General features: G+C 42.5%; 1 protein-coding gene and 2 pseudogenes across 1 annotated transcript; all 3 read right to left on the bottom strand.

Moving 5' to 3' along the window:
* Window positions 1–3,893: 3,893 nt before the first annotated feature.
* Window positions 3,894–5,106, bottom strand: LOC149115382 (uncharacterized; annotated as a pseudogene).
* A 3,115-nt stretch (window positions 5,107–8,221) lies between these two features.
* On the bottom strand, window positions 8,222–11,954 carry LOC149115380 (uncharacterized). Its single transcript, XM_089284886.1, has 3 exons — window positions 11,866–11,954; window positions 8,544–9,620; window positions 8,222–8,286 (listed from the first exon to the last, which is right to left on the bottom strand). Exon 2 carries the CDS (start codon window positions 9,535–9,537, stop codon window positions 8,623–8,625), a length of 915 nt encoding a protein of 304 aa, XP_089141012.1. The 5' UTR covers window positions 9,538–9,620; window positions 11,866–11,954; the 3' UTR covers window positions 8,222–8,286; window positions 8,544–8,622.
* LOC149115381 (uncharacterized) lies at window positions 9,627–11,833 on the bottom strand (annotated as a pseudogene).
* Window positions 11,955–14,022: the final 2,068 nt, after the last annotated feature.

Raw genomic sequence — 14,022 nt, 5'->3', positions numbered from 1 at the left:
GATTTCTCTACTGATAATGAGAATTATAATAAAGATACAAAGCCACTCTGGTGTGATTTAATAATTATTGCTTAACGGTAAAGTGAACCAGTTAAACCAAAGGTTGCACTCTGTAAGATCAGGTGAACAAAAATTAAATAGAAAATTTCACTACATCAATTTTATTAATTAAGTATACTTCTCTGCAAAATATAGTTGGTATTTTGTTGTACTGGTAAGAATATAATTTGGAAATTTTTTATGGGAAATGTTTCCATTTAAAAATGTAGCTCAGATGCCACAACTATAGTTCTCCTTTCTGTGGTGTTTTCTTTTGTGGTAAATTGTGAAAACAAATTATGTTGACCTACATGAGTCTAGCACTGTGTGCCACGAGAAGCAAGGAACAGACGAGGTATTAACAGCAAGAGAAACTGTATTTCTGCCATGTGCGATCTCCTCACATACACACTCTATGTCCCGGATTCCGGGACCGAGAGGGGTCTCGGGACTAGTTCCCAACATCTCCCCCCTTATATAAAAAAAGGAAGTGTCTCTTACAAAATACAACAATGGGCCCTATAAATGGCCTAAGAGAATAAGCAACTGTAAGTCAATGTAGACCTCTAGGTCAGTTCATAGTCTTCAAACCTCGAAGGAGGTTTGATGATCCTCGTTCTTGTTCTTGTGTTCCCTAGAATGGGTTCTGTAGGTTTGCCTTGGCTGGCTAGAGTTGCAAGATTCGTGGACCCATTTTTTGAGAGTCTCTGTTTCTGCGTGTTGTGTCTGCGCTGAGGGATGATTGTTACATGTAACTACAGTTTCTTCTGCTTGTAGTGTTATGGTGATGTTGCCGTTGTCCGGTGGTGGTTCCTGGATCAGTGGCGGAGGGGTGGTCTGTGTTGGTGGAGGAGACTGTTCAACTGTTGGCGTGATATGAACCCGGTTTCTACGGATGTTGCTGTTTGGTGTCTGAATGGTGTATGATCTGGGTCTGTCCTGGGAGAGGATAGTTCCCTGTATCCATAGATGACCCCTCTGTGTAGGTGGGGGTTTCGCATAAACGCTTGAGCCAACAGCAAGCTCGGGATGTACTTTGGTTGGTGAGCTGTCGTAGTAGCGTTTGCTCGCAGCTCGCTTCAAGGTAAGCTCTTGAGTGACGACAGCTAGGTTCACGGGTGAAGGCTTGATGAGGTGGTTTGGTGTTAGCAGTGTTGTCCTTGTACGTCGACAGAGCATACGCTGTGCAGGCAAATATGTGAGTCCCTGGGGCGGCGTGTTCCTGTAATTTAGCAGTGCGGACTGGAGGTCAGTGGATTTCTTCAGTGCTGTTTTGGCCACTTTGACGGCAGCTTCGGCTCTCCCATTGCCTCTAGGGTGATATGATGAGGAGGTAGTGTGTTTGAATCCATATTGTGTGGCAAAGTCCTCATATTCCTTGCTTGCGAATTGTGAGCCATTGTCAGTATGGCACATCTGTGGTATGCCAAACCGCGCAAAGTGGGCCTTGGTCTTGTTTATTACTGTGGCGGAGAGGGTGTCCTGGAGTTTGTCGACTTCTATCCAGTCCGAGAAATGGCAGACAGTAACCAGGTAGTCCTTCTGCTCATGGCTAAAGATATCTTGGCTCACAATTTGCCACAGCTGCATTGGGATTGGTAACGACTTCATAGGTTCTTTTGTAAGAGTTTTACTGTACTGGGCACAGACACTGCAGGTGTCACACATGTCTGAAATGGCTTTCCTCATGCCTGGCCAGAATAGGACTTCACGGGCCATGCGAATGTTTGACTCTGCTCCAAAGTGGTTCGCATGTATTTTCCCAAGCATTGTTGAGTACATGGACTGTGGAACTAGGACTTGCTGACCTTTGTAAATGATTCCATTGTGTATGCTTAGTTCCTCTCTGAAGGTCCAGAAAGGGCGGAGGTTGGTGGCCAGGTGTTGTTTGTCGTCGGGCCAGCCAGAGATGATAGTTTGTTGTAGATCAGTCAGGGTTTGATCCCTTTTGGTTTCTGATTTGAGGAGTTCTTCTGTGACATCTGTGAGACGGGGGTTGTGGTCATTCTCGGAGTGTTCAAGTTCAAGGCGGAACACTTCAAACCCTGTTACATTTGCATGCACTGGGGTGGGTAAAGCAGCGCGGGATAGTGTCTGCTATATGAAGGCTTGTACCTTTCTTGTAATGTAGGCTAAACTGATATCTCTGAAGTCGCATTAGCATTCGCTGAAGACGTGCGGGTGACTTATGAAGTGGATTCTTGTAGATGGTTTCTAGGGGTTGGTGGTCGGTGTGCACTGTGATGTCTGACTTGCCAAATAGCCAATGATCAAAATTTCCCAAACGTGTTGCAGATGGCAAGACATTCCTTTTCGAGTTGAGAGTAGCGCTGTTTTGTGCTGTTCAGGCTGTTTGAGGTAAAGGCGACTGGTTGGAGTTTACCGTCAGCATTTGGTTGGAGGAGCACTCCCCCCAGGCCTTCTTCGCTGGCGTCTACTTGGAGTACCACAGGTTTCGCTAGATCATAGTATTGGAGGATTGGTGCAGTGGCGATCAATTGCTTTGCATCATTGAATGCTCTTTCTTGAACCTCTGTCCAGGAGAATGGGAGATCTTTCTGTGTTAGGGCAGTGAGGGGTCTAATGACGGTACTCAGATTTGAGCAGTATGGTGATAGGTAGTTGGCCATTCCCAGAAAGCGTAAGAGGGCTGCCTTGTTTCTCGGTTTGGGCATAGTAGTTATCGCAGTGACTTTGTCAGGGTCAGCTTTCATCCCATTTGCTGTGATGATGTTGCCCATAAACTTCACCTCTGGTAACTTGAACTGCAGTTTTGTGGGGTTTAGTTTAATGTTCTTTTGGAGGTAACGTTCCATTAGGCCTACAAAGCGACGATCATGATCTCGCTCAGCTTCAGTGAAATCTGTTCCCTCTCCAAAGACCAAAATGTTGTCAGCTATACAGATTATGCCCTCTAGACCCTCCAGAGCAGAAATAAGTCGCATCTGAAATTCTTCTGGAGCACTTGAGATCCCGAAGGGAAGGCGTTGCCAGCGGTAGCGGCCATAAGAGGTGTGCATTGTGGTCATGCGCGAGGACTCTTCGTCAAGAGGTATGTGGAGGAATCCATCGCGTACATCAACAAGAGAGAAGCATTTTGCATGGGCTAGTTTATGAAGCTGCTCGTTGAGAGTTGGCATTTGGTAAATGGGATGAAGGATGGCTTTATTTACCGTCTGGCTGGGGTCGATGCATATTCGGACTTTTCTGGGAGTTTCTCTGATGACTTCATTTGAGCACCATAGAGTTGGTTCATCAACCTTAGTTATGATGCCGGCATTCTCGTATTTGTCTAGGGCACTCTTTTCTGCCGCCTGTTTTGTCACTGGGATGCGGTGGATAGGCATTTGAACTGGTGTTACATCGTGTTTGATTTCAAAATGCACAGGGGGCCCAAGGCAGCCGAGACCTTCAAAGTTCTCAGCATATTCCATTAGGATGTGTTCTTTTTGAAGCGCACCTGCGGGGGGTAGTCGCCGTTTAGCAGGGATGTTGATCGGTTGAGACGGAGAAGGGAGTGGGTTGCAGGTGCTTGGTCTGTTGTTGTGGAGTTGTTCGATGTGGTTGCATTCCACTTGCTCTTGTGCTTGCATTTCCTGTGCAGTGGGCGGGGTGTCCTGTGCTTCGTTGTAGTGGGCAATCGTTACTGACGGAGATAGAGAGAAGATAGTGTCTGATTCAATTCTGATAAGTCCCAATCTTTCACTGTCGCCCCCGGATAAGAGGGCGGGCTTGTTGGCCATGATGTCATCTGGTAGGATTTGGAAGGTTAGGGTGACATACTGATTTTTCCTTTGGCATAGCAGCTCGATTTGGCCCAAAGGTCTCAGTGGGCGAGTGTTCCCATATGGTTGTCAGAGAAAAGGTGATTTTGACATGTGGATGTCTTGGCCTAGAGTGGTGAGGGTACTATGAGATAGGGTGTTGCACGAGGCTGCTGTGTCAATTTGGAATGTAATTGGCTGGAAGTGTGAGCCGGTAGCTGACAGGGGCAGTTTTACAAAGCATTTCCTCTTCTTCTGTGGAGTTCCTAGAGAGTAACATTGCTCGTGATAATAATCCACATATACCATGTGGTCAGTTGGTTCGTCTCCACTAAATTGCAAGTGATGCACATCTTCCCGACGTCGACTGCTGCCCCTGTTACTGGGTGTTTGGCTGGGGTTCCGGTTGTTGCGAGTGGAAGGAGGCAATGGGCCTCCCCGTCGTTGTGGTGGTTGGCCGTTTGCCAGGCAGACATTGGCGAAGTGGTCATTGATACCGCATTTCGAGCATGTTTTGCCCCGTGCTGGGCATTGTTTCCATGGGTGAGGTCCCCATTTGTCTCCACACCAGTGGCATGTTCCAGGCTCTCTTCGTAGTTTCATTTCTTTATGTTTCACCCAGTGGACTCGTTCCTCGGTGGTTGATTTTGAGGAGTCGGTTATCAGCTTGTTTGCGGTGTAGGCAGACTCTAGGGCCTTGGCTTCGGTCACCACATCTGCCATGCTCTTAGGTGTGTTGTCAGGCTTGAGATGTGTTTTTAGCAACTCGGCTCGCATGGCGTCGTTGTTGAGTCCAAATATAAATTTGTCGTGGTACATTTCGTCACTGAGTGTTCCGTAAGAGCACAGGCTTCCGGCTTGCCTAATTCTTACTTCCCATGCTTGTACCGATTCGGTCAGGGTTTGGTTATGGCCCCAAAACTTAAATCTGTCGGCCAGAATTGAACTGCCGGTCGATCCCGTGTAGTGGATGCGAAGTTTCGCCATCCATATCCAAGGTTTGGCTCTGTCAACAGTCGCGATCTGAGGTTCTATCGTGTATCGTATTACCTGAAGTGCTTCGTCTGGCATGGCCGATCAAAGTGCGGCGATTTCGAGCTGGGGTTTCTTGTAATACTCAGCTGGCTCCGTCTCTGGGTCTTTGTCCAGGTTACGGTAGTCTGCTTGAACGCAATAATCATTGAACCTGACTTCGAAGTTTTTAAAATTTTCGGAAATGTTTCCGGTTAGGTTGAGTTCTGGGCGCTTGAGGTTCGACGCCATGAGTTTGTGTATCCAACGTAACGTTGCGAGAAGAGGTTTCGTGATCAAAGTTTTCGCTGGGGCCGTTCTAAAAAAAAGGTTGATCCCACTTCTGACACCAAGTCTAGTGCTGCGTGCCACGAGAAGCAAGGAACAGACGAGGTATTAACAGCAAGAGAAACTGTATTTCTGCCATGTGCGATCTCCTCACATACACACTCTATGTCCCGGATTCCGGGACCGAGAGGGGTCTCGGGACTAGTTCCCAACACATGTAAGTTAAAAAAATATACAAGTAGTAGCTCTTCTGAAAAAAAAAGTTAATTTGTTGTTTCTTCCTGTTCATTTTTTCCTTGAACATTTTTATTTTCCTAATAAGTAGTTTAGCTAGCCATAAAAATGTTTTGTTGTCTCAGACCATTTTCAAGATAAAAAAGTGATTTGTTTATAAACTTTGAATTTTTGGGGGGGTGGGGACCTTTTCAGAATTTCCCTACAAAGATCACAAGGTACAAGGGAAGAAGCAAAAATAGAATTTTAAGTGTTAAAACATATGTTTTCATCATCAGTTTGGGCCTCTCTGTGAAGCTGCATAGTATACTTGAGGATCATGTTATACCCATTTTAATTCAAAATACAAATGGAAACTTGCATTGACAATCACTTAATCTCTTGGCACTGTTTTGTTGTTTAATAATTGCCTTTTTTCACAAAACAATAATTTGAACATCTTTGTTTCACAAGCTGGGAGGGGGGGAGGGGTATTCTACAAAGTTTTAAATGGAAAGGTCTTATCTCAAGGTCCCTTACCCTTTTGTATACATTTGTACCATTTTGATAGAAATGGCACCTCTTTTGTCGACCTTACATTGCAAAAGGGTTAATGTACCCCTTTAACAAACCTATTTAAGAATACTGCATCCCTTTTCTATTCCCTTGGAAAAAAGTTAATAAATAATATTATAGAATCTCTTCATTCTGGCTGAGGAGAGTAAATGAGAGCTTTTCAACAACATTTTAGAACCAGAATGGAATCCCTAAATGACAGATTTTCCTACCCTTTCATACACCTCAACTTGTGAAATCCCTATCATTAATTTTATACCTGAAGCCTGAAATAGGTACTCATCGTGAGGTGAGCCACCCCATATAGTTCATTACAGAGAGCCTTCCCACATACACAAATCAGGAACTCTTGCAAGTACTGTAAGTAGATGCTGGCTTTAAGACTGGTCTGAGCCAGCTTCTTCAGTTTTTTAGCACAAACTTGTTGCTCTCTGTCAATTTCTAGTACAAAACCTTTTCTTTGCTGATCTGGTCCAAGTTCACAGACACTAACTCACTCTCATGACACTGACTCTATCACTGTCACTCACAGTCTGATTCTTCAGTTTCACTGCACCATGCTTCATCATCACCCATCATTGTTAGATATGAGTTCATTAGCTTGTAAAATTCATCAGCCTGACAGTGTCATTGTTGCTATTGCCTGTTCCCAGACTTCCTTTTATGGTTAGGTGTAGGGGCATCAAATTTCACTACTGTTTACAAACAATTTGTTTAGATGGCATATTGAAAGTGATGAATTACTGAAAATTGTCAGTATTGCTAGTGTTCTCTCATTTCCTTAGGGATTGAAATATCTTGATGTAAGATTACAAAGAAAAAGTACACTGAAATATAATGCACAACTTTTTAGTAACCTTTCAAAATGGGTTGCCAATATGACAGGGATTAATAGATGAAGAACTTGGTCTGCAAACAGGGCAAATGAGAGGGTTTGAAGAAATTAAAGGTGCATGCTTGACCTCAGTTGGGGGGGTATTGGAACTTAGCGCTGCTGACGTCAAACACTGTTGAAACGGAAAAATAAATTTGATTATAAATGAGAGACAACCACAACATGTCCAAATTACTTAATCGCCGTTAAAACTAATCCTCTTACTTTTTTTAAGGGGTTCACAGCCTGCCTGTAACGAAGCGTTTATCAATTAAGGGATTGCTTAGGGAAAACATATCTTGTTTAAGGTTCTTAACCAATCGTAACATATTTTATGGCATCAGCTTGAGTCATGAGCAAACACACGAGTTTGTGTTAGTGTCAATCGGCAAGAAAGTTATGCAAAGCACGTTATGTGTGTGGGTCTATTCTTGCAGTGATACGATTAACAGCACTCAAGTACTCTCGAGTGTTTGGCAACAGTAAATTTTAAAAAAGGCACTTCTGTTAATAAGGTTCCCCCATGTCTAGAAACCTGTCATTGTGCATTTTTCTTAGTGTAATGCCTACCTAAGAGAATAGGATATTTGAATTGAGTGCAACTTACCTAGAATTCATTATCTCCACACAAACGATGACTCCTGTGGAATTCAGCGAGGAAGAAATGGCGACATTTCATAAAACACATGCCTTCAAAACAGCCTGTTTTTGAATAATTACCCTGTCCTTCAAACAAACTGATATGACGAGGAAGAAGACAAAATTTTGTTTATCGTGGCCAAATAAAACGTTAAAAATATCCGGCCGATTGCAAAATATTACCATTTTACTTACTGAGAGAACGATTATGCCATGTTCAAATTTGATTTTGCCGCTCAGCGCTCTTTTTTACCGGATGTGACGTCATTTTTTGTTGAATGATTCAGATACACAAAAAGTGCCAGGCGTCGCAGAGTGTTCTCCCCCGCCCCTGTTTTATAACAAATAACCACGAGGGGGCTGGGATTGAATAAACAGCAGCTGAATGGTTTCACGAGCGTTGCACATTGAGAGCATTTCTGGTATTCTATAAGAGTAAAGAACCTAATGACTTTTATGTTCAAAGGAGGTTCCAATAACCCTTGTTTATGAAGTTTAGGCTGTATTGGTGTATGATATGTATTGCTGCCACTTTGCAAAACACGGGAATCATCAATTGAAACGCATGGTGTATCCAGCTAGAGAAAGGTGTGTTTTTATTCAAAGCTCCTCGCAAGTTGTTTGCAGCTGTATGTCATAGATACCCTAAGGTGCAGGATTGCAGAATATCAAAATATCAAATTAACTATGAGATTTTGAGATTTTGATATTATCATCATAACTATATCAAAATATCAAATTAACTATGAGATTTTGAGATTTTGATATTATCATCATAACTATATAATTGTTTACATTCAAACACAGACGACCAGAGTTTGGGAATAAATTCGGAGCTTTATTGTTACACTGAGATCAAGAGACGAAATAAAACTCCGACACCTTAAGGGTGGGAGGGAATTAGGGTGAACCAAAAAACGGTTCGAACAGATCGACAAGAGATTACAACTGACATATGATTCTAAATAACTTGCTTAACAACGCGCTGTTACATCAATCAACAATTAACTATCATCACTTAGGTAATGATTAACACAATTGTTTACATTCAAACACAGACGACCAGAGTTTGGGAATAAATTCGGAGCTTTATTGTTACACTGAGATTAAGAGACGAAATAAAACTCCGACACCCAAACCCAAACTAGATTGTCTGTGTCTATGAAATTGAAGGAAGTTAAAGAATAAAAGAAAAAATATATATATAGAAAAAACTAGCTAGAGACCAAAGCCCTGTAAGTTCTGGGCCATTGCGTCTACGGCGGCTCGTTTCTGGTTATTGGTCATTTCAAGATAAACTAAATAAGCGTCGCTATGCCAGTCCCCTTGTAATTTAATAAATTCTGCGGGGAGTCCACAATCGAAGGCAAAAGTAGCACCCCCACGCCGAAAACTATGAGGAGAAAATGCACTAGGATCTGCCCCGATTGCCTGGATAGACCTAGCAAGAAAACGTGAAAACTGTGAATAAGTGATAGGCTGACAGGACGCCGAAGAACTGTCGCGCACTGAAAAAAGTGGAGCACTAGCGGGCACCTGGTTCAACTCGAGATGCGTTTCTAAAGCAGTGACTGGACAAAGCTTTGAACCAGGAATAACTGGCAAGGGAATGCTTAGAGAACGCTGAGCGAACTGAATTGTTTTTGTTTCAAAAATGCGCAAATATGCCGTGTGCTCTTTGAAAATAAGTTGACCGCGATGGACAACCTGAGGGGACGAAATACTGCGTAGGCTGTCAACGACTAGATTAGATTTACGTAAAAACGAAAAGAAAGCAACAAGAAAAAGCGCCCACATGGCAGCATGTAATGGGAGACTTAAATCAAAGAAAAGCGCCATGCGATGCAACATAAACGGAGTAATGACTTGTTTCCTGTTTAGTTGCATACCGAGAAAACGCTTAGCCCCCCTGATGATAAGCTTAAAAACATAATTCTGTTCCCAGTCCAGAGCGAAACCGTACAATTGATGAAAATGTTTTAGACTAGAAATATGGTTCTGGATAGTGCCGAACTGGCGACCAACATAAGCAAGATAAGCTACATAACGAGACACGATATTAGTGTCCAAAGGAAATGAACGAAAATGAAAATTATCGCAAAAACGAAGATAAGAAGCAAGATGCGATTTCATATTCTTCTGAGTGGTTGCGGCATAGGCCTGAGATTTAAGCTCATCTCTTAGCTGGTCGATTACCAGGATCCTGGGATAATGGCCTATAATAGATAGAAGAAAGTGAAAATAAGTACTTATGAAGCTACTAAAAGGTAGAAGAAAACTACGATACTTGAAAGCGTAAAAGGTGTTCTGGCACCTCGATAAAAGAATACTGAATTCCTAGCTTACTACAATAAAAATAAAAGTCACGCTGAGACTTGGAGTTAAGTTGCCATCTGCTTAGAGCGTCCGCCAAGGTGTTGTGGTCGCCTGGAATGAAGGATGCATGAATCTCGAAATTGTGTAAAGAGGCTGTAAACCAAAGCTGACGCAAACAACGTTGCATAAAACAGTCGCGTGTGACGCCAGAGTTAATGACTGTGACCGCGGCTTCATTATCACAGGAGATGAGAAAACGCCGGCGAGCGAGAGTAGGCGCCCACACTCGAACGGCAAGCACCAAAACAAATAACTCTAAGGCAGTGATATGCTCCGCTTCCTGAACGATGTTCGTAGGACGAGTGACGAAGAAACATTGGTCGAGACATGTAGCCCCACCGCCATGAAGACAAGAGTCCGTGGAGAAATGTAAATCCTCAAAAGACCAAGAATCTGGCTTGATGAAGGTAACACCATTGTACAGAGGAAGAAACGTAAGCCACCAGGCAATGTCCAATTTCATGTCATTTGAAACTACCGCCGTGCGTCGTGAAGATGGAAATGTACGTAAATTGTTTAACAACCGTGACATGAAAATACGACCTGAATTGACACATGCTGTCACAAAAGACAATTTTCCGAGAAGAGATTGCAAGTCTTTGCGGCAATAAGAGTCTCAAGTTTGCCAATGTGTCAGTTCGAGTGACAAATCATCAAGACGCTCGCGTGGCACGCAAAGACAAAAAGTGGTCGTGTCGACTTCGATGCCCAGGCAGATCATGTTCGTAGCGGAGGGCAGTCTTTCTCAGGCGAAGCTTGCAAGCCTAGGCTATCGAATAATGACTGAAGCTCGTGAAAGGCGTTGAATGCTCTATCGGGATGTTCCGCGCGGTAAAAATCATCTAAATAAACGTCTGCTGTGTAACCGCGTTGAGTAAAGATATAAATAACAGCCGATGTGGTTCTCTGACATATCATAGCGCTAGTCCGTAAGCCGAACGGACAACAAGTATCGAAATACAGTCTCGTTAAGATAACTTGAAGCTGAAATGCCGCTATTTACAGAGGAAGTTGGCGGATAACTCAAATCCATTACAACGCACCGTTTGTTAGAGCCCTGCTTAGGAACAGTTTGTAAAGGTGAGCAAACCAAAGGCTGATGTAAGGGGTTGGTTTGAAAGGGACCAGCGATAGCATGATAACCAAGTTCAGTGTGAATATAATGTTCCACATGGTCGGCAAATTCAACCGCGGAGGGATGATTACGTGAAGAAGAAGAAGGGAGAATCTCAGCTGTATAACTCACTGGCCAGCCAAAGCGCAGAAAGTCAACAACGTGAGTATCGTGGTAGTCCCGTAAATAAAACTCCCAGGCGGGAATGTTGAGCTGAGATGTAACGGGTAGACGAGCTCCAAAGGCATTGGGAAACTCTGATTTAGAAGCCAGAATATGCTGAATTACTGCGGTCGCAGCAAAGTCATCTGAAAAGGAATTAAATCTAGTGTTAGGGATGTCTGTGAGCGATAAGTCCGTAGGAAAAGCTGGAGTCGGTTGGGGCGTAAAAGGGTCCGTACTCGGGTTTGAGCTCGCGAGTCACGCCGGCTCTGAAGAATTGAAGTTCACTTCAGGAATAGGAGCACGTCGCTTTGGGCAGTGAAGCATAGGATGATCTTTAGCGCAGACTCGACATTTGTGATGCCCTGCGTACGACACGCTAGTTGAATCACAGGGGCAAAAACCGAGATAATTCCATTGACGACAAGCCTTGGCCTGTGAAGAATCTGGCTTTGGCGATTTATTGTTGATGATATCGCTACCAGAAGAAGATCCGCCCCCAGCCGAATTATTCGAGCGTGGCTGGGGAGTGGAAGACCGTAAATCTGAATGCTTGAAGAAAATGGTTGCTGAATCGCGGATTTGAGACTCGTCATCAAATTCCAGGCGACACAACTCCACTTGCTTGGCAATATGAGCATAAAATCCCCTAACACTCCTCCAAGTATAGCTAGAGGCTTTGCGCATTAACAACTCGAGAAGCTGGAGCATAACCTCCTTGCGCTTGGCCTCATATGGCTTAACCATGGCGAGAAAACCAGCAACAAAGTCGGCCATCTCCAACTTCTCGAATTCTAAAGTGGGCGCACCTGAGCAGAACTCGTGAGGCTAGTCGATAGTTCTCTTCTTTCTTGTTGTGCTTGGCTTCGACTCCACTCCCTCAACCTTGGTTTCTGCCGCTGCGGCGCGAAGCTTTAAAACTTCCAGCTCGAGAGCCAACTTGTCTCGCTGCAGTTGAGCCAGTTCGATCTCCGCTGTTAGTGCAGATGTGGATGGAACAGCGACTGGAGGATCAGAGAGCTGCCTCGAAGAAGGAGAATCATGAGAACCGTGAGCATGAGATGTCATTAACGGAGCACGAGGCGATAGCCCCGATGCGGCTAATTCGCGATCGAGTTGATCAATACGCATTTGCACGTATTCATAGTCGGGATCCCTGTTCGGCTTGACTTTTCTGCCTGAGCATCGGGGAAGAACGGGAGAGGTAGAATCCTGATGAGTCATGATGGTCGGAGATGGAACCAAAAAACGGTTCGAACAGATCGACAAGAGATTACAACTGACATACGATTCTAAATAACTTGCTTAACAACGCGCTGTTACATCAATCAACAATTAACTATCATCACTTAGGTAATGATTAACACCAAAATATCAAATTAACTGTGACATTTTGAGATTTTGAGACCTGGATATTTTCATGATATTATTTTGATATTATGAAATGATTGTTGATATATCTTTTGTATGCCATCTCACAGTGATATTTTGATATTATCATGATATTTTGATATATCAAAATATCAAACTAACTGTGAGATTCCGAGATTTTGCAATGTTGATATTATCATGATATTTTGATATATCTTTCGTATGCCATCTCACGGTGATATTTTGATATTATCATGATATTTTGATATATCAAAATATCAAAATAACTGTGAGATTTTGGTGATATTATCATGATATTTAATATAAAAACCATAATCATCACAAATGTGGGCTGCCTCGTTCTTTAAGCACTTGGTGTATGATCCTCGTTCTTTAAGCATGCGGAGCATAACTTACGGTCTTTAAGTGTGTGGCGCTAGAAATGTGATCACAAATGTGTGTGATTTTGGTGATATTATCATGATATTTTATATAAAAACCATAATCATGACAAATGTATATTTATATAAAAACCATAATCATCACAAATGTGTGCTGCCTCGTTCTTTAAGCGCTTGGTGTATGATCCTCGTTCTTTAAGCGTGCGGAGCATAACTCACGGTCTTTAAGCTTGTGGCACTAGAAATGCGATCACAAATGTGTGCAAAATCCTCGTTCTTGAAGACTGTCGCGCTAGAAATATGATGAGTGAACACACGTGAGAATACCTTCCTCTTTAATGTCGCGGCGTGCAAAAAGCAATAACATGTATCATAACTGCAACATTGTAACAGATACCCTGTATTACATTATGAAGAATCACATTATTTAAAGTTCCTGTTAGATTAATCAGTTTTTCTTAGAGATATTTACTCATGGTTTATTTAAATAATTGCTTTTTTGGCTTTAAAATGATATTTATTGTGCCTTTAAATCAATTTTGTGATAATCTGCATTAGACATGGCATAAATTGATATTTTGCCAACACGAAATGGAAAACTGTGTCTTAAGCAAAGTTGCAGTATTAGCATTTTTGTAGAAAGAAAGGGTTGAGAAATTTGTGACATTCTACAGGCAGCCTTGCCATTTGCAACGTCCCATAAGGTTAATTTGTTCCCTACTGTTGCACAAATAGTATTCTCTAATTTATAAATTATTTCAATCTGTTGTTTAAATGGTTGCCTTATAACCCCATGTCCGGTTTTGGTGCATGTAGGATATTGATGTATTGTTTATCCATTTTGCTGTAAATTATCTTAATTGATGTGTCAATCAAAATATATCTTGGATATGCTGGGCTCTTCTGACAAATGTACCTATGCCTCATAACCTTCGAGTGCATTTGGTTACAAGTGTAGTGCAGACAAAATACATGTACATAATATAACTTACTCTTAACTTACTTATAATTCTTGGTATAATTTAATCATAGCAAAATCAATCAATGGAACCCAATAACAGCTCCTGTAAACCACAATCTCAGTTGAGAAAAAGAACAAATTGCATTGAAATTGAATAACCAAATTATTATTATTAGAAGCCTATGCAAGCATTCATGATCAGCAATGAAAAATATCATAATTACCATTCATGC

Source organism: Orbicella faveolata, unplaced genomic scaffold, assembly GCF_042242905.1.
Source record: "Orbicella faveolata isolate gen_17 unplaced genomic scaffold, um_ofav_v1 contig_13, whole genome shotgun sequence".
Taxonomy (NCBI): Eukaryota; Metazoa; Cnidaria; class Anthozoa; order Scleractinia; family Merulinidae; genus Orbicella; species Orbicella faveolata.
Note: the sequence above shows the minus strand (reverse complement) of the source record. Positions and strands in the feature narration are given on the sequence as shown.

Coding starts and splice junctions, on each gene's coding strand:
- LOC149115380 (XM_089284886.1), bottom strand. CDS start 9,537: ATGAAATCGCATCTTGCTTCTTATCTTCGTTTTTGCGATAATTTTCAT.